Here is a 21941-nt window from a genome sequence, read left to right as displayed (position 1 = left end):
GTAATTGTTAAATGATGAAACTTACTGGAATAAAACAGATGTCTGTTTTTTCTTTTGTTGTTTAGGCAAAAGGGGGAAATGTCATTGGGATATCGGGACTTACTTGGTACCTTGACAGTGAAGTCTAGATAAATTATTGTTAGTATCTTAGCATTCCATTCACCATCAATTTTTATACGTACTGCCAGAATATAAGCTTCATGAGAATAGGGACCTTGTCTGTCCTATTCGCCATGTGTCCCTCAGGGCCTAGCACAATAACTGGCACATAGCTTCTCAACAAATGTTTATTAGACAAGTAAATCAATAAATGAATGCCACAAGAACCATTATACAGAATGACATGTCACATAACCAGTTACATACTTCATCCATCCGTCTGTTATATTTTACAGAGACACTTGGTGTGGAAATCTTCCTTAATAGGAACTTGGAGGTTGAAGATGTATCTCATAATCTCTACTGTTTTTATTAGTCCTTTATGGATCTTTTACCCAGGATTTTTATGTAAATCATCTCTGACATTGTTTGTATTTCTACCACCTCTAGAAGTAATAAATTCCTTAAACAGAAGATGTAGTTCAACTCAAATGCTGTATAAGTAAGTCATTAGGGGAACATAGAGAAGAGGATAATTAATGCTACCTGGGGAAGATTCAGAGGAAGGAATATATGAGTTGAGGCTCTAAGGATGAGCGGAAGTTTGCCAGGTGGTAAAGAAGGTAGGAGGACATAGGCAGCATTGAATGAAAAGGCCTGAAGGATGAAAAGGCATGCCGTGGGACCCCTGGTCATAGAACCACCACCATCATCATCAACACATTCTGCATAAATATTGGATTGCAACAACTTTTTAAAATGCTATTGTATTATTGGCTAATTTGCCTGCTATTGGTTATGCCCAAGTAGACACATGACCTGTGGTTGTTTGGCTTGTCCTCCTATGGGAAATACTTAATGAGGCTATTAAGCTGTATTAAAATAAAATAAACAAATTCATATGGTACATAGCATCACAGCCACATGTAGTATGGTCATTATTTATTATCTTGAGACACCAGTCCCACATCTCCAGCTGCCTACTGGGCATTTTCACTCAGAAGGCCTACTTTCACTTCCTGTTTAACCTATCTGAAACCAAAACTATTAACCTCTCTTCAACGCTACCCCTCACTGTTGGAGTTTTAGGGGGCCAATAAATCACACTCTTTTCTCCCCTTCTCCAGTTCAGATTTGTTGTTGTTGTTGCTGTTTTTGGAAGCACAGGAAACAAACAGATAAGTAATGAAACAAATGGATCTAGATCTGTGGCCAAGTGTCTTGCTAATACTTCAGCCCCCAATAATCATAGACAAAGCTGAGCAACCACAGACCTCTCCCACAAAGCAGAACTCACCAGAGCATCTTGGAATGAGAGAGAAATGCATGTGTCCTATGGACACAGGCTTGCTCAATTTCTCTTTTATAACCCATCAATCAAATCTATCAGTCCTCCTCCTCTTTTGCAGGAGAAACAATGAAGTCTGGGGAAGAGGGGCCAGGAGCAGAAGGTCTTTCAAGAAACCTGGTCTTTCCAGTTTCTACTAAGGAATCCAAACTTTCTATTTTTATTTAGATTACCTTCTTAAATTGTGTGACATCAGATTATTTTAGCATTTGGGTATGAGGAAGAATATTTAGATATAAAATATGCTATATTTTAAGAATTTCCACCACTTAAATTGTAATCTGCCTTCTTTATGACCTTTCTCTTCATAAATAAGACCCCACAGTTATAATTCATGCTTTCAGCTCTTTTATTGTGTCAGTGATTAACACTGACATGGACTTGGCACCATGGCCGTTGGCAGCCAGAGAAAGTCAGGAGTGGTGGTGACTCAGCTGATTCTGCAGCTGCACTTACAGTAAATGTGTTTTGCAATGCTCTTATATTTTAAAATATTTTTTATAAAAATTAATTTTTTTTCATTTAAAATTTTTATTTCTTCACCTTTTTCTCTTCGCTGGGTCAAGGAAAGGAAATACTAAAGACTGAATATCAAAATTGGTGATCTTTATCCTAATACAGTGGGGAGCCATTGATGGGGTTGCGTTTGGCTACAGAATGGAGAGTAGGAGAGAAGCAGGTCTAGGAGTTAGGAGTTTTGTGTAGCAATCCAGGTGAAAGATGATGGTGTCCTGGACTAGAATGGAGGCAGTGGAGATGAAATAAAGGAGATTCATTAGGGGGCTGTGTTGACAGACAGACTGATTGAAACTGAAGTGCGGGAAAAAGAGACATCCAGAATGACACGTATCTAGCACAAGCAACTAGTTGGAAGGGGGCACCATTTACTAATACGAGGAAGCTTTGGAGGAAGGGAAGATTTGAGAGTAAATCAAGATTTTGAAAGTGGAAATATCCAGAATTTAACTGTAGCTTGGAGGAAAAATCTGGGATTTGTGAGTGGTCAACTTATACATGGTACTGAATGCAAGTGATCTCTTTACAGTATTCTTCACAAAAACTTCTCTTAGGAAAAACCCTACTTGGTAGTGGTGGCTGGATCTTTTTTTCTATTATTGAGGTATAATTGACCTATAACTTTATATTAGTTTCAGGTGTGCAACATGATTCGATATCTGTTTATATTGTGAAACGGTCTCCACAAGTCTAGTTAACATCTGTCTCCACACATAGTTACAAATTTTTTTCTTGTGGTGAGAACTTTTAAGATTTACTCTCTTAGCAACTTTCACATATGCAATGCAGTATTATTAACTATGATCACCATGCTCTGATCACCATTACATCTCCATGATTTATTTCTTTTTTAACTGGAAGTTTGTATCTCTTGCCCACCACTCCATGCCCTGCTTTTGGCAACCAACAATTTGTTCTTTGTATCTATGAGCTCAGTTTTTTGTTTTGTGCTTTATAAGATTTGACATATAAGAGAGATCATACAATATTTGTCTTTGTCTGTGAGACTTATTTTACCTAGCATTATACACACACACACACACACACACACACACATAAATAACATTTTCTTTACCACTCATCCTTTGATGGACACGTAGGTTGTTTCCATGTCTTTTGAGTTTAATGTCTTACTTTTCTTTGGATAAATACCCAGAAGTGAATTGCTAGATTGTACTGTAGTTCTATTTTTAATTTCTTGAGGAACCTCCATACTCTTCCATAGTGAGTGCTCCAATTTACATTCCCACCAACCGTGTACAAGAGTTCCCTTTTCTCTACATCCTTGCCAACATTTCTTTCTTGTCTTTTTGATAATAGCCATTCTAACAAGTGTGAGGTGATATCTCATGGTTTTGATGTGCATTTCTCTGATGATTAGTGATATTGAGCACTTTTCCATGTACCTGTTGGCCATCTGTATCTCTTCTTTGGAAAAATGTCTATTCTGCCCATTTTTAAAATCAGATTTTTTGTTGTTGTTGAGTTATGTGCATTCTTTTTACGTTTGAATATTAACCCTTTACCAGACATATGATTTGCAAATATATTCTCCTTTCATTTTGTTGATGGTTTGCCTTTTAATTTTGTTGATGGTTTCCTTTGCTGTGCAAAATCTTTTTAGTTTGATGTAGTTTTGTTGCCTTGGTATTTGGTGTCAAATCTAAAAAATCATCACCAAGACCCATGTTAAGGAGATCACTGCTTATGTTTTCTTCTAGGAGTTTTATGGTTTCAGGTTTAAATTGAAGTCGTTAATTCATTTTATATTTGTTTTTGTGTATGGTGTAAGATAGTGGTCCAGATTTATTCTTTTGCATGTGACTGTCTAGTTTCCTCAACACCATTTATTGAAGAGACTGTCCTTTCCCCAATGTATATTCTTGGCTCCTTTGTTGGAAATTAATTGACTATGTATATATGAGTTTATTTCTGGGCTCTCTATTCTGTTCTGTTGATCTATGTAACTGTTTTTATGTCAATGCTATACTGTTTTTGATTACTATAGCTTTGTACTATAGTCTGAAATCAGGGAGCTTGATGCCTCCAGCTTTGATCTTCTTTCTCAAGATTGCTTTGACTATTCAAGGCCATACTTTTAAACATTTTATGACACTCAATTTCCTAACATAGTTTTTAGGAGTTCTACATCTTTATTCATAGGTGAGATTGGTTTATAGAGAAATATCCCAAAGTTTGGTCCTTAAAGTACACACTAGCCCTGTGAGAAGTTCAAGGAAAAAAGAATCTAGGGTCAAATAAATGGGGAATTCTGCTTAGCATGTTCTTTTCTTGGAGATTTACAGTGTGTATTGGCCTATTAATGTTTCTGAGATGCCCTGCATAAAAGAATCTTTCCCTTAAAATTTGGAAAGAAAGACCTATAAACTCTCTGAGATCAGAACTAATTTGAAGAAAAGTTTTGTTTTCCAGTTTATCCTGTGGATATTGGTCAGTTGGGATTTTATGATTCTTTTTTCATAATTTCCTAGAAATTGTACCCATCATTGATACTTATAAATTTGCTATCATAAAAGTATACTTAGCATCTCTTAAAATAATTTAATCTTCTCCCTGTTAAATCATGTCTCATTTCTGATTTTGATTATTTTTCTCATCTTTATTTACTATATATTACAGAGCTGTTTCATTATTTGATTCATCAAAGAACAGACTTGTAAATTTATCAATGATAATTCAGTTTTCCATAATTAGTTCCCAATTTATTATATCCTGTATTTTGCTCTGCTAAGTTTTATCATTTTCCAATTTGTTAAATGCTGACAATGTATTTTTGCTTCTTTTTTAAAAATAATAAGATGTACGTGACTGTGATTTTGCCTCTGAATAGAATTTGCCTCTGAATAGAATCCTGAGTTTCAATCTGGTGTGTGGTATTATTTTGTCTATTTAGCAAATAGTGTGTAATTACACCTTTAAGTTGCTGTTTGACACAAAATTTGGTGAGGGTGGGGGGTTACTTTAAGTGGTTTTATGGTTCTTTTCTGCTTAACTTTTATCATAATTTCTAGTTTTATTGCACTGCTTCTTATTATTACAAGTACATGAAATCAGGAATATTCTCTGTAAGATATAAGAATAATTCATTGTCCTAGCTTATTAAATTCATATTGTTGAAATCACAGGTTTGGTTCTCAATTTATAATAATGTAACATCTTGGTATCATTGATTCATTGTCAATAGTCTTTGAAGAATTTTGGATGCTGAGAAAAGACTGAAAGAGTAGTTAGTTAGCCGACAAATATTATTGAGCACCCAGCATATAATGTAAATGCTAGAAATACATTGATCAACATTTAGCATTCCATCAATGAACTTACGTTGCAGTTGGAAGAACATAAATGGAAAACGAGGTTGGAAAGGTAGATCATTCATGGCAAGAAGTTTGAATTTTTTTCCTGCTCATGGTGGGAAGTCACTGGAGGATTTTAAACAGGGTGGTGATATAATATATGATCACTGTGGCTTCTTTGTGGAGAGCGGATCAAGAGAGGTGTCAAGGAGGTGTTAGGAAGCTGTAACAATCAACCAGATGAGAGAAGATGGTGGCTTAGATGTGGGAGTCTGTAGTTCAGTGTAGAGGTCTGGAGTTATCTGCATTTAAATGGTATTTAAGGCCACCAGACAGAGATCACCTTGGAGAAAGCACAGACCATGGAAGGAGCTTGGGGCACTCCCGAATTTAAAAGTCTAACAAAGGAAGAGGAGACAGCAAAAGAGATTAAGAAGCTGCAGTCAGTAGGGTAGAAGTGTGGAAAGCAGGAGAGTGTGATATTGCAAAAGTCTTGAGAAGACAGTGATTGAAGAGAGGGAGTGGTCAACAATGTCAGATGCTGCAGTGAAGGCAAGTCACATGAAGGCTAGGAATTGAGCATTTTCTGTGGCAAAATGTAGATCACATAAACTTGATGAGACCAGTATCTATAGAGTAGCAGGACCACAAATCTCACTGGGGTGGATTGACAAAAGAATGAGAGGAGAGAGAATGGAGAAAATGATTCAAGATAACTCAAGGAATTTCACTGTAAAAGCAGACAAAAATGAGGCAGTTCTTAGGGGGTGAAAGTGAAAGTATGTGTGTGTGTGTGTGTGGTGTGTGTGTATGTGTTTTAAGATGGTTGCTTTTGAGGCATGCTAGTATGCCATATGAGTGATCCATAGTAGAAAGGAAGAAATTGTTGACATGGAAGAGAAAAGAAATAATTGCAGGAAGTTCAGGAAGACATTAGAAGACATGGGACCCAGTGTATAAGTTGAGGATTTGGTCTTCCATGGTACAAGAGGAAGGCAGAACCTGTGGTTGCTAATGCAGGTAGTCTGGTGGATTTGGTGGAAAGAAGATACAATTCTCATCAGATTGTATTTGTTTTTCCTGTGTAGTATGAAGCAGAATTATCTGTCAAGTGTGAGTGGCAGATGGTGTATCAGAGATTTAGGGAAAAAAAGGTATGAAGTAATCCTCTAGTACAGTGAGAAAGTATATTGATTGAAGACTTATAGTAGGGAAGTCTGGAAAAGTTAGGTGCCCATTTGATATTTGAAGTGAGTATAGTCATCACAGTTGCATAGTTTTTCTCTTGGATTCTTTAGCAACTTGGATATATGAGCTGAGTAAGAAAGTAATTCAGTTGGAGTTTTATTAGGTAAATAAAATGGTGAAGGAAAAGACAGGAAAGGGACTCAAAAGTTTGCAAGGTAGTAGTTATAGTGCTAAACTGAGTGTGCACAGAAGTGGAGACATAGCAGGGTGATGATGAGTGGGAATGTGGTAGGATCAGTGGATCAGTAAAAAAAAAAAAAGTCCACAGAGGAGGCTGTTGTCCAGATTTTCAAAAGGGAAAACAAAATGGAAATTTGATCGATGAGTTTATCATCAATGCCCTGCTATATACATCTATAATTAATTATGAAATTGATATTTATAATTATTTAGAAAGGATATCAGTGATCAATAGGAACTTTCTCTGAATCTTGAAAAACAAGTTGAACCAAACTGACTCCAAATTTTTAATAGAAGGAGTAGATATAATATACTTAGACCTTGATATAGTCTTTTGAAATATGCGTGAGGGGAAATAGACATGACTTGATAGTCCATTTATGATGGACTTATGATTAAATCTTAAGTCTTATTGTTGATAGCCAATGGGTACAAGTTAATGGAACATGTAACTCTGGTATGGGATCCTTTGAGTTCTGTTTTAGGTCTATAATATGATTACCAATGACTCTGATAATGATATGGGAATGTTATGTAATAAATATGCAGATAATGCAAAACAGGAAGAATTGTGAATATATTGTGTGCCAGAATTTGGATTCAGAACATCTGAGCAAACTGGTAAATGGGCCAAAACTAACCAGATGAAATGTAATAATGCTAAGTGTAAATTTTACTCATGTTTTAAAAAGTCTATATGCATTCAGTCCAAGAGAGGTCTGGTTTTATAGGACATCAAATGTAAGGGACCTAAATGCAGTGAAAGTAACGCATAATAATAATTTTTGTACTTTATATATTTTACTTGTACATTTAGCCGATGCTGGGCATGGTGTGAAATAAGCTCTTCATGCATATAACCTTATTTTATTATCATAGTAAGCCTGAGATAGATAATGCTATTATCCCCATTTTATAGATGAGTAAACTGAAATTCAAAGAGGTTGCCTTCTCCAATGTCATATATGATAATAAATGATAATAATAGCCGGGATTTCAATAGGTGTTTATGGTCTTTACTATATTCTACTGTGTTTTACTTAAATTTACATTAGTAAAAGTTTTCTGTCCAGAAAGCAGGCAAAAATTCTGCCAGACTTCTTCCTTACATATGAATAATATCGCATCTGGAGATTTGTGATCAGTTGCTGGCATCTCATTTTCAGAAAATCCATTTAAAATACAGCAAATTCACAAGAATGCAAGAAGGATGCAGTGTTATCTAGAAACCTCTTCATATGAGAAACATTTGGAAAAGTTGGCAAAAGTGTTGGCTTGGGGACTAGAAGACTTGTGGGACACGTAATATCTGGTCTCAGATGTTTGAAGAACTGTCATAGGCAAAGAAATTAAACCTCACATTTTTAACACCCAAAGACATTCTTATGATGTGAATGAAAGTTATGTATATAATCAAAACATGGGCTCATCATGTGGTCATGTTCTCTACAGTGTAACACTTAAAAGCCTTTTACTTATGGGATAAAATTTCTTATGGTCATTTTTAATACTGAGATGAATTTTATTTTTTCAAACTGCAAAACATATAGTTCAGCTTGATTTCATAGTGAAATCATTCAGAAGCCCATATCTGTGTGATTGCAGCTGAAATAGACTAAACAACAACAAAAAATGCAGTCAGTACAAATTGCTGTGGGTTATCTATATAGCTACGGCATGTGGTGAGAACCTGGAAGCTGCATCCACAGAATTTATGAGACTTCCAGTAAATCAGCTCAGTTTAGTGTTTTAGACCTGTATCCAACTCTCCTTGGATGTCTAGACACAGCCTAAGACGAGGCTTCAAAAATGGGTAAAAATGAAGCAGCCAAAGCCACCAGAAGCCTTTGACCCTCTTCTAATGTTTCAACCAGATAATTATTTTCCCTCTCAAGAATTTGGCTATCCTTTGAGGGAAAAAAATCAAGATTTTCCATTTGAAGAGCCCCTGAAAGAAAATACTCTGGAGAAAGGTCAGTAAGAGTGGGCCAAAGCTGAATTCTTCAGATCTGCTTAGAGAGTGTGGAAAGTCTGTACCCTCTACTTTTCGTGCTTTCCAGCTGGCCAAGAGCTCCCATGGCATTTGTCCAGCTTTGCCTTCCCCATACCTTTACATCTTAAACTCATACTGTGTAGTGGAAATGCCTCAGATGGAAACCTACGTGGTAGTTAAAAGCTATTGTAGAGAGGTAATTAGAAAATTAAAAACTGATGAATTTTGATTCCGGCAAGATAATCCATTACCCTTTCTGCTCTGTAGCAAAGATATGACCTTTCAAATTTTCCAACAATAAACTCTCATACTAGGAAAATATATTTCCTTTAAATATGTCCCACTTTAATTAAAATTACTCATTCTACTTATTATGGTTTGTCTCTTCAAACTTTTTAAATCTTAGGTTTTCTGTAGAAAGTTAAGGGTCCAGTCAAAAATGAAAAAGGTGGTTTTTTTAAAAATAAGCACAGTCCAAGTTCATTCCATAGTTCATTTATTCATTGACTCCTTTGTTCATTCATTCAACTAATATTTGCTTTACAGAGGCTATATGCCAAGGAACGTGGTAGGCCCAGGTTGTGCCGTTAATTAGCTATGTGATTTGGGGAAAGTCACCTAATCTCTCTGAATCTCAGCTTCCTCAACTGTAAAACAGCTCTATAACCAACTTTGCAGGGTTGCTATGAAGGTTAAATAAGATGACCTCTTATAAGATGGTGAAAAATTAGAAGCTTCTCTTTTGCCCTTCTCCATCCATTGCTATATCCAAAAACTCATATACAACAAAGATGGAAAGTCTCAAAAGCACTGGGAAGTGGAAATGTCAGTCAACTATTTGCAAGACTCACAGAGTGAACTAGATTGAAATCCTTTGAGTGACCATTGCGTGCATTACCCTGAATAAGAAAAACTGGGCTAAACAGTAAAAAAACAATAAGAAATTTCTTCACTTACTCACTGAATCAATGTGAGAAATGTAGAGACTGCCCCAACCAGAAATTTAGATAGCTAACTCTAGTTTGAGCCAGCTCAAAAAATGAATCCAAGTAAGAATTTACAAATTGAGAAGTCCAGGTAGAAAATGCCTGATGATAAATCTTTATTAAAGTTAAACATGTAGAGTTCCATCTAAATAATTGCTTAAGTGTAACAAAATTGAATACAAAAGTAAAAAGAGAAAAAAAGGAGCCTCAAAGAAATGTGAAAACAATAATTCAGAAATAATATTCTAGGTTAATATTTCTAGACAGATTTGCAAATGTCATGAGATAATGTGAAAAGTAAAAGCTTCTAAATCCCCCAAGAAGCCAAAACTTATTATTTTATTCCTAAAGTTTATATACAGGAATTTTATATACAAAAATGAATTCAAGAATAATCTGGAAAACTTTAAGATGGTCATTTACCTGTAGAACTGAAAACCACTAAAATAATATAGAAACCAAAAAGGCGAGAAATAAACATGATTAAAACTTTCCTAATTGTAGGAGGTGATTTTCAAATTGGGATGAAAATTAAAGCCTACTTTACAGTTAGCATTTATAACAGATATTTCTTTTTAAAAACTAAAACAAATGGATAAAAGCAAAAGAGTAAAAGAGACAAAGATATGTCAGGCAAAAGCAAATAAAAAATGAGAAATTATTATAATAATATACAAAAAGTATGTAATGAAATCAGAACAAAGAACATCATTTCCATAAATATATAAAAATGCTCATCCTCCTTTGCAAAAATATTAAAGCTTTGATGGAGAATCATTTTTTAAATTTATTTATTTTACTTAATTAATTTTTGGCTGCAGTGGGTCTTTGTTGCTGCATGCGGGCTTTCTCTAGTTGTGGTGAGCAGGGGCTACTCGTCATTGCAGTGTGCAGGTTTCTCATTGCGATGGCTTCCCTTGTTGCGGAGCATGGGCTCTAGGTGCGTGGGCTTCAGTAGTTGCAGCACATGGGCTCAGTAGCTGTGGCGCATGGGCTTAGTTGCTCCTCAGCATGTGGGATCTTCCCGGACCAGGGTTCGAACCCGTGTCCCCTGCATTGGCAGGCAGACTCGTAACCACTGCGCCACCAGGGAAACCCCGAGAATCATTTAAATTATAAAATTTGCAAAGGTGTTTTAAAGATGATAGTCATTATTTTTATTTATTTATTTTTTTTGGCGGTATGCGGGCCTCTCACTGCTGTGGCCTCTCCCGTTGCGGAGTACAGGCTCCGGACTCGCAGGCTCAGTGGCCATGGCTCACGGGCCTAGCCGCTCCGCGGCACGTGGGATCTTCCCAGACCGGGGCACGAACCCGTGTTCCCTGCATTGGTAGGCGGATTCTCAACCACTGCGCCACCAGGGAAGCCCGATTGTCATTATTTTTAAGGGTGTGATTGTACTCATTATTCAATAAGTATTTATTGAATACCTACTAGTGCTACTCACTTAGTAAGACCTAGCAGTATAGTGTAATCAAATTAACACATCCAAATATGCCTTCCCATTTATGAAGATCTTATAATTTTCTTAATTTAAAATAATTTATTTTTATGTGTTTTATAGCCTTTCTCCTAGCGTGAATGGAGTATTTCTTCCATTTCAAAGTTATTGGGAGTATTGAGGAAAGTCATTGATTTGTACTTTTTTAACATCTTTATTGGAGTATAATTGCTTTACAATGGTGTGTTAGTTTCTGCTGTATAACAAAGTGAATCAGCTATACATATACATACATCCCCATATCTTCTCCGTCTTGCATCTGCCTCCCACCCTCCCTATCCCACCCTTCTAGGTGGACACAAAGCACAGAGCTGGTCTCCCTGTGCTATGTGGCTGCTTCCCACTAGGTATCTATTTCACATTTGGTAGTGTATATATGTCCATGCCACTCTCTCACTTCTGCCCAGCTTACACTCCCCCCTCCCTGTGTCCTCAAGTCCATTCTCTACATCTGTGTCTTTATTCCTGTCCTGCCCCTAGGTTCTTCAGAACCATTTTGTTTTTTTAGATTCCATATATATATATGTTAGCATACGGTATTTGTTTTACTCTTTCTGACTTACTTCACTCTGTATGACAGTCTCTAGGTCCATCCACCTCGCTACAAATAACTCAATTTCGTTTCTTTTTATGGCTAATATTCCATTGTATATATGTGCCACATCTTCTTTATCCATTCATCTGTTGAAGGACACTTAGGTTGCTTCCATGTCCTGGCTATTGTAAATAGAGCTGCAATGAACATTGTGGTACACGACTCTTTGAATTATGGTTTTCTCAGGGTATGTGCCCAGTAGTGGGATTGCTGGATCATATGGTAGTTCTATTTTTAGTTTTTTAAGGAACCTCTATACTGTTCTCCATAGTGGCTGTATCAATTTACATTCCCACCAACAGTGCAAAAGGGTTCCCTTTTCTCCAGACCCTCTCCAGCATTTATTGGTAGTAGATTTTTTTGATGATGGCCATTCTGACCTCTGAAGCCCTTCAAGCCTCAGCTCCCAGCCCCCGGCCTGTCCCGGCGGGTGAGCAGACAAGCCTCTCGGTCTGGTGAGTGCTGGTCGGCACCACTCCTCTGTGCTGGAATCTCTCCGCTTTGCCCCCCACACCCCTGTTGCTGCACTCTCCTCCGTGGCTCCCGGCCGAAGCTTCCCGCTCCTTCACCCGCAGTCTCCACCCGCGAAGGGTCCTCCTAGTGTGTGGAAACCTTTACTCCTTCATGGCTCCCTCCCTGTGGTGCAGGTCCTGTCCCTATTCTTTTGTCTCTGTTGTTTCTTTTTTCTTTTGCCCTACCCAGGTACGTGGGGAGTTTCTTGCCTTTTGGGAGGTCTGAGGTCTTCTGCCAACATTCAGTAGGTGTTCTGTAGGAGTTGTTCCACATGTAGATGTATTTCTGATGTATTTGTGGGGAGGAAGGTGATCTCCATGGCTTACTCCTCCGCCATCTTCAAGGTCCCTCCATGATTTTTGTATATTTGTCTTGCAGTCATTGTTAGTCTTTTAAGCAAGTATCTTAATACTAGCAGTGTTTTGTAAAAGCAACTTGGGTTTTCCAACTCTTTCTGAGTTAATTTTGTTGATTTTTTTTTAAGGATATTATTAATTACCTCTAGGTTCTTAGTTTTGGCATAAGATTGCATAAAGTATTTGATTGTAATTTTCTCAATCTCCTATATATTTGTGGGTATGTATTCTATCCTTTCTCATTTGTGATCTTGTATACTTTTGTTTTCTCCCCTAATTAGGATGATAAATTTATTATCTATTACTAAAGGGAAAATACTCACGGATGTCTTTATCCTTTATGCTATCTTAATATTTCCTATTTCATTAGTTTTGGTTTAATCTATGTTAATTTCCTTTCTTGGCTTATTTTGTTTTTTTATCCTAATTTAACACTTTCTATAGATGAATATTAACTTTTTAAATTTTTTCTCTAAATGATGAACATATTTAAAGCCATAAGTTTTCCTATAGCCTTTGCTGTGCTCCACTGGTTGGATATGATGTGTTTATATATTTTTTATTGCTTTCTAAATAATTTACAATTTTGTTTTGGTTTCTTCTGTAATACAAGAATTATCGAGGAGTGTGCTTGCTTTTTATTTTCTTTTTGAGTCTTTTTTTTAGAAATTCATTTTTTCTTTTTTTTTTTGTTTTGTGACCAAAGAATGGGATTCATAAAATCTCTTTTTTTTAATTTCTTAAAACTGATATTATGTGTGTGTGCAGATCCAAGTATATGACAGATTTTTGTAAATGGTTTGTTGATGGTGAAAACATCTTTATCTTCTATTTAAGCGATAAAGGAACCTATTAAATTTACTTCATCTGTTGTACTATTTATTTCTTTTATGTGCTTACTTATTTTTTGTCCACTATATCTAATTCGAAAAATGCCATATTAAAAACTTTCCATATTTATATTTTAATTAATTATATGCAATAGTTATGTCAAGTTTATCCTACATTTTTAAGTAACATTTGCTTCATTTATTTGTCTATTATATTATTTGGTGCAAACAGGTTTATAAGTATTTTCCAGTCTTCATAAATTGTACTTTATATCATTATATAATATTTCTATTTGTTCTATTTAGTGCTTTTAAATTGTTTATCCTGTTCAGTACTTTTAAATTCTATCTTGCCATTCATGAATTTTTATTTCTTTGTTTTGTGTTTGTCTGATATATCTTTACCTGTTCCTTTAGTTTTGCAAATAACATATAATTGGGTTTTATTTTTTTAACCTAAATTAACTGTTTAGCTGAGAGAATTCAGTTCACTTTTATTAATTTAATAATTAATATACTTGATTTTATTCCTATCGTTAAAATTTCCTATTTTATTTTGTTGTTTCTTTTCTTAATTTTTTGTTGATTTGATCAAGAGGCTATTAATTTTCTTTATGTTTTCTTTTTTAATTTGGGAGTTCTGTACTTTTTTTTTTTTTTTTTTTTTTTTTTGCGGTACGCAGGCCTCTCACTGTTGCGGCCTCTCCCGTTGCGGAGCACAGACTCCGGACACGCAGGCCCAGTGGCCATGGCTCACGGGTCCAGCCGCTCTGCGGCATGTGGGATCCTCCCGGACCGGGGCACGAACCCGTGTCCCCTGCATCGGCAGGCGGACTCTCAACCACTGCGCCACCAGGGAAGCCCCTGTACTTTTTATTTTATTAATATTTACACTCACCAGTATATAAACGTATTATTCCATGAGGCAAATTATCAAATATTTCTCTCCCAAGACACTTTCTTCTCCTACTTCTCTCCTTGCCCACTTCTTCCAACAATATGAGAACTCTGGGATCCCTTTGCTTCCCTACTCTTCACTCCTATACCCATCAGAGGAGAACTTGTGAGCATCTTTTTTTCCTTCCACCCTCCCCTGAGTTTTAGACTATTTGAATTTCTGTTGCAATGTGTCTCTTCTTCTTTAAGACTTCTTATTTAGTCCTTATATTGCAATTCTTAGATGATCTATCATTATTTATTTTGATTTGACTCTATGGATACGGCAAATTTTGTTGCTTACCACTGTTTTCTCTTCTCTTAGTTTTTCTTCACCCTTGAACACTCTCTGCAGGTACATTCAGTGTTGTTGTAATCCTAATACTGCCTTAGCATCTCCCTCAGATTGGGTATATGGTGATAACCTGGCTGGATGTGGGACTCTGAGTCTGAAGTCCTCTTAAGAATCCATGAATACTATTTCATTGCCTTCTACCTTTTGAATGTTCAGTCCAGTGCCAGTCTAATTCTTTTTCCTTTGTAAGCAACTTTCTCTTTCTTTACAGAAGACTTTTCTTTATCTCAGAGCTCAAGATTTATACTAGCGTGTGTGTATGTGGTAATTTTTCTCATCAATTCTATCTGAAACAGCACTTTAATGTAAAGATTTGGATCTTTCTAAAAATCAGGATACGTTTCTTTTTTTTCTTTTCTTTTCTTTTTTTGCGGTACGCGGGCCTCTCACTGTTGTGGCCTCTCCCATTGCGGAGCACAGGCTCCGGACACGCAGGCTCAGCGGCCATGGCTCATGGGCCCAGCGGCTCCGCGGCATGTGGGATCTTCCCGGACCGGGGCATGAACCCGTCCGTGTCCCCTGCATCGGTAGGCGGACTTTGTCAACCACTGCGCCACCAAGGAAGCCCACGTTTCTTTTTTGAAAAATAGGTTTTTTTCATAATTATTTTTCTCCTCCCATCTTCCTTTTCTTTTTCTGGAACTCCTATTATTTACAGGTTAGATGTTCTGGGTCTTTCCTCCACACTTCTCTCTTTATTTTTCTAATTCTCCTACTGGATCTTAACATCTACTAATTCTAATCTCAAGATTGATCATCCTTTCCTTCAACTTATCTACTCAATATATTAACTTAAAAATCTTATTTTTCTTACTTCTATAAGTCTTTTTTAATGCCCTTTTGTACCTCTTAAAATACTTATTATTCTTTTGCTACCCCCAACCTTTCTCTTTTGTTGATAGACTGTTCTGATTGCCTTCTTTATTCTTTGTCTCTCTGGCTGTTAGACCTCTTTGGGTGTCCTTTTATTTTCCTTTGTTCATTGTGGCACACGTGCAACTGCTGGGTACTTGGGTTCGTGCCCCGGTCTGGGAAGATCCCACATGCCGCGGAGCCGCTGGGCCCGTGAGCCATGGCCGTTGAGCCTGCGCATCCGGAGCCTGTGCTCCGCAACGAGAGAGGCCACAGCAGTGAGAGGCCCGCGTACCGCAAAAAAAAAAAAAAAAAAAAAAAATCGAGGGAGAACAGAGTATGAAAAGAAGCTAGAGAGTAAGGTAATGTTGGGCCAGACTGTGCAGGACTTTGTAGGCCATCATAGTGAGTGTGGTCTTTTCCTAAAAGCATGTAGTATTGCAGTGTTTTATACCAGGGGTTTTAACTGGTATAACCAGGTATATTTATGTGAATATCTGATTCACATTTTCAGAAGATAATAAGGATTAGAGAGCAAATTTAAAGTGGTCGTGTGATGCTGCAAGACTAAAGAGATGTTGTAATAACCCAAAAGAGAGATGATAATAACATGATGGTCAATATACAGGAAGTACACTTTTAAGTGGTAAAATGTAAGGAGGTGTATAAGAGTGTGGAAGATGTCTAAGATACCTACAAAGTATCTGCATTACACTGATGCTGCATGAAATGGGAACATCAAGTTGGAAATCACCAATTCAGTCATCCATGTCACAGTGCCTTTGAGATACTCAAGTGGAGAAGTCAATAAGCAGTATGAATCGGGCAGGTCTGGACAGGGGATGTAAATATGTAAGCCATCTGAGTTAGGTGTAAATTGAAACTCTTAGCCATGAATGAGAACACCTTGGAAGAGATAAAGAAGAGAAAAAGATTGTTAATCTTGTACACTGCTAGTATCTGTCTAAATTGGATTATCTTTTCTGGAAAGATGATTGGAGCGTGTATCATTGTCTTCAAAAATGATTATAACTTTGATTCTGTCACTCTATCTGTAAGAATCTATCCTCAGAAAATAATAGTAGTAAATTAAAGTAGAAAGACAAAGGCTTATGGATAAAAATATTTATTTGAGCTTTATTTATGATTGCAAATAAAGTAAATTACTTATCTAATATTAGGAGGTCAAGTAAATTATCATACATTTATATTAATGAATATTATAACATTATAATTTGATGTTTATGAAGATGTAATAGCATAAGTATATGACCATGATACAATAGTAAGTGAAAAGGACACAAAATAGAGAGAGACAGAGTGAGAAAGAGAAACTCAACTGTGAAAAAATGCATAGAACAAAAGAATATAAAGAAATAGGTTTATCTGTAAATAGTAGAAAATGGTTGATTGTATCCATTTTTATACTTTTATCTAGTTTCTAAATTATTCTAAATGGGCATTATTACATCTTGTGTATTATTTTATTATTAGGAAAGGAAATATAAAATTATAGTATTGTCCAGTTGTCAATATGCACTTCATAGGCACTTTACTCTGTTAAATATTAATGTTCTTTCCTTTTCACAATATTGATGAGCATTTGTGATTTGAATCCAGCATAATATTTTAGTTTTTTGAGATTATTGCCATAATTTTAAAGTTTTATGAGCCATTTAGATTTGTAAATTAGTTTCAAAAATCGATCTGATTACTAGACAATAGCAAATCCATTCCCCTCAGAACAACTCCCTGTCAGTTGGCACTCAGTGTGTCATACTGAGAACATTTGTTATTTCCTTCCCTTCTTATTGCTTAGCAGTACAGATAACTCTAAATTCTTTAATGGGAGGGTTTTTTAATTGTATAATACATACATATAGGAATTTGCTAATTATTTGAAATGCAATAGATTGTTTTTGTTTTTCTTCAGTGACTGTCAGAGAACCCTTCATTTGGACTGTCATTTGTATCATCATCTGCAGGGATATGAAATCATTTTGAATTTGGTTGAAAACTAAAAGCATGATTTTTTTTTTGACTCCAGGAATGTATACAAAGACTATCGCTTTCTCGAGCTGGCATGTGATTCACAGGAGGATGTAGACAGCTGGAAGGCATCTCTACTAAGAGCTGGGGTTTATCCAGATAAATCTTTAGTAAGTTGGATATATCTCTTATTTTAAAATTATTAACCATGTTTAAGAAAGCATAATTCTACATACTATATGCTGGAAAAGCTAGTTCTTGTTTGACTTAATTAATTTGCCATAGTTTTAACTGCTACTTTGCTTATATTTTTTTTTTATCCATTAGATTTCTATTATAAGAAGTTTATCAGTATATTTTTAAAGAAAATGCCCAACTTTGCCATGAAACATAATATATGTAATCTCAAAACAAGAGAGTTTCTTTGTTTTAATTTAAAATTTTATTTTCCTGTATATGCTGTTCTACAGTATACTATTCTATAGTATTCATATAAGCAGGTTATAACATTCTTCATATAGTCATAGTATATATATCATCAATCAGAACACTATTTCATATTCTTTAAAATGTACTTATTTTTATAAAAATCTACCTCCTTTCATTATGTCTGTGGTACCTATATCCAAAATTAAACTCTGGTTAATGTCATTGTGAGTATAAAAGAACAAAAAAATATTACCATTGCTATATTAATAAAGATAAGTTATTCCCACTTATCTTTATTAATATACTTCAAGGGTCTTAGAGACAGTTCTCTCATTCAAGTTAATAAACAGACCTTCTATTTGTGTTCTTTGGAAAATGTAATATTACACAGACTAGTCTGGATTTAAACTTCAGAATTCCCACCCAGCGTATGTACACACACCATTAAACAGACTCTTCAGATGAGTGGCTCTCACTGCTTACTTGCTACCCCTGAGAATTGTACTATCCAGGTTCCCCCCCAGAAGTTAAGCAATGAGACTGAGCTTTAAGGATTTACTCCAGCTTGACCTTTGTGGTGCTTAGATTGGCTGTAGATTAGTTTATAGGACTGACCATGTATAAGTTGGGTTATTTCTAGGCCCCAAATAGGGATAGAGTCTTCTCAAGGGAAAGTCTGAGATGTGAGCACATTGTGGGACAATTGAAGCATCTCGGGGTGGATTTCAGACCTGACCATATCCCTGAAGTTACACTGGAATTTAACAAAGTTCCAGGGGTAAAGGATAGAGGATTTGTGCCAAAACATTCTCCTTGTTGCTGTTATTTTAGTTCTCACGTAGACCTCTTAACCCTATCTCAACCTCCACTTGTCTGGTTAACACCTAAAACAGTGAACCCCCATGACACACCCTGTGCCTTCCAAATGAGGTGAAACCAGACTCTTTCCAGGTGCTATGCAGTACAGAGGTATCTTCTGTACCACTTCTATTTTTGTTGTTAATTCTAATCATTACTTATTGCTCTTTCCTATCCATTGACAGTAGCGTGTTTAATTTCTATATTAAACGTTCTGTATTAAAAATGCACATATATATAATGTTTTATTCATTCATTCCACAAAAGCCTGTTGAGCACGTGGTTTTTGCCAGCTACCTTTCCAGGCACTAGTGATGCAGAGGTGAACGGTGAGGCCCTGCCCCACCAAGGAACAGACGTTAAATAATTGAATGGATATGGTATAATTGTAGAGTGTGATTGTTAGAGTGATAAGTTCTATAAAAAATTAAATTAAAGGGACAGATAGTGAGAATGAGGGGCAAGTGAGCTTTATTTTAGTAAGGTGATTAGGGAAGGCTTCTTTGAAGAGTTGACATTTGAGTAGGCTCCTGAAAGAAGCGGGGGATAAATACTATGAACGTCTGATGGAGAGTGTTCATGGCAGAGGGCTAGCAAGTACAAAGCCAGCTCAGTGTCTTAGAAGAGCAGCAAAAAAAGTCAGAGTGTCTAGACACAATGAAGGAGAACAAAAGTAGTTGATGATTTCCAAAAGTGGTCAATAGCCAGATTATGTAGGCCTTGAAGGAGGTGGCCAGCATTTGAGTTTTATTCTGGGTGAGATGGGAAGCCATTGGAGGGTTTCAAGCCAGTTAGTGACATGATAAGATTTAAGTTTTTAAAAGATTGTTATGGCTGGATTGTTACGAGAACCAGCACAGCCTGTGGGTTAAATCACAGGCATTAGCATCAAACTACATAGACTGAAATTCCTGAGACTCACATACAAGCTGTGAGATCTTGGGAAGGTTTCCTAGCCCTTTTATCTTTCAAGATTCCCACATCTAAAATGGAGATAACAAGAGTCTGCTATAGCGTGGTTGACAGGATTAAATGAGATAATGCAGGGAAAGCACTGGACAGGTTAAACACAAGTAAGCACTCTATTTTTATTTATAATGATGACGATGAGAATAATAATTATTTTCATCACAGACTACTTAAGCAAGTAGAAGAGAGTTAAAACATTGTGGATATTTATAATACAGCCCAATGAGATTGTAAATACTTTATGATATTTTTTGTCTTCCAAATACGTTTGGTTATATAAAATGTCAGTGTGTTTGTGTGTGTGTGTGTCTTCCTTCCAAGGAACTGTAATGTTTGTGAAAATGTTTTCTTACATCATAATTTTGTCAACTAAACTTATTTTAAATGCACTACACAAGTTTGCTATTTTAAAAAAAATTATGTAATGCATCTCTTGTGAGCAAAAAACTGTCTTGGAAAAGCAAAATTACCCATCCCTCTGTGAACTCTTTTTATAAATCTGAATTTTCATGTATCCATAGCTCTACACAAAAGACGATGCTCAATGAGATATTTGCTATTTATTTTTATTAGGCTGCTCAATTTGAAGCAAATCTAGAGTTGTCCTCCACAAACTGTTTTGATTCTTTTCACATCATTTTTATTTGCTTATTAACATACATTTTGTACAATTGCTTGGAAAATCGAGACAAAGGGGCTTTTCACTACATGCCAAAGACATGACAGGAAATTAAACTTGGCAGTGTGCCATGAGCATCGCTTCTCTCAGTTTTCATCATAAATAATATTTGCATTTCTTATGCACCATGTAGTTCTGCAGGTTATATTACACTATTGCTTGACTTTCAGATGTTTAAATGGAAGCTAACTACTGAAAGCAATCTAAGTAGAATGCTTATCTAAACATTGCATTTCGTGAACACTCTTAGGTTTGGGGGAAGCGATACTTTTAGGTAGAGTTATTCCTAATTTAGAAAGATTTGATGAAGAAGTCAGAGTAACCTAATAACAGATGTCTCTTTCCAAGTAAATTTTTAGGACTTCTGGTGTTTTCGTTTTTGTGTCAATAAACCATTGAGTCAACAGCAAATCAGTCAATCCCTACCCTAATAATGAAACATTTATGTGTCATACATGGATATGAGTCTAGATAAAGTTCTGCTTTCTACATGAAACATCTCTATTTTAACTCTACATGAGACATCTCTATTTTAACTGGGAAAAATTCTACATAGGTCATTTTTCTAAATTGTGTAAGTTTGGCTTCAGTTAGGTAAATAGCTATAACCCAAATTTGAATGAATTGACATTTTGGATAATTTTTTTGTCCAAACTAAGGTTGCATACTTTTTTATAACATGTTTATCCTCATCATATCTTTTTCTATCGTGTCCACGTGGTGGAATGTTTTTATGTCACTCATATCACAGTGTTCTGCTACCTTGTTCCTTCTGTCTCTTAGGTCATTTCTCTTGGAGTTTTCTACAAATTTTTCTTCTTTCTTTCCTTCCCTTCCACCGTCTTCTCCCACCTCCTTCCTTACCTTCATCTATCACTATTATGATGGACTCTAAAGATTCAAAGATTAAAAAGGAAGCAATTCTTACTTTATAGGAGTTCCAAGTCTAGTGGAAGAGAGAGATGCAAATAAATAACCACTCTACAGTGTGATTAAAAAAACTATAGTGGATAGCTATATAAAGTACAACAGCCCAACTATATTCCCATGTGCATTTTCTAATTACCTTCATTCCCTTAAACTTTCTGGATCTAATGCTAAATGTAGACTTCTTATCTGAGCATTGTATTGTAATAGAATGTGGCCCTAAAATGGAAATGAGGAGTCCTGAATTTTGTTTCCCATTATGCCACTGACTTATTCAGTGAACTTAGACATAGCATCTCTGAGCCACAACTCTGGCACTCTACCATCACCTGAGCTTTCTGAGCAGCCAGAATACTTTTTAAATATATTTAAATCTGAATTTGGATTAGGCAGAATTTTATTTTTTATTTCTATTTCCTTTGGCCATTAACTTGAAATTATAGTCAGTATAAAATTGTTAAATAAGTG

The 21941-nt window shown here is 35.9% G+C and overlaps 1 protein-coding gene across 12 annotated transcripts in view; it reads left to right on the top strand.

The window, feature by feature from the left end:
• The window catches only part of DNM3 (dynamin 3), a 573184-nt gene that overhangs the window by 454392 nt on the left and 96851 nt on the right, over positions 1-21941 (top strand). For all 12 annotated transcript variants that reach the window (XM_049715524.1, XM_012532983.3, XM_049715544.1 and 9 more), the window contains one exon: positions 17670-17781. In XM_049715524.1, coding sequence (XP_049571481.1) covers positions 17670-17781 — 112 coding nt within the window. The remainder of the gene's footprint in view (positions 1-17669; positions 17782-21941) is intronic.

Source organism: Orcinus orca, chromosome 1 (genome assembly GCF_937001465.1).
Source record: "Orcinus orca chromosome 1, mOrcOrc1.1, whole genome shotgun sequence".
Lineage (NCBI taxonomy): Eukaryota > Metazoa > Chordata > Mammalia > Artiodactyla > Delphinidae > Orcinus > Orcinus orca.
This window is presented reverse-complemented; position numbering and strand designations above follow the sequence as displayed.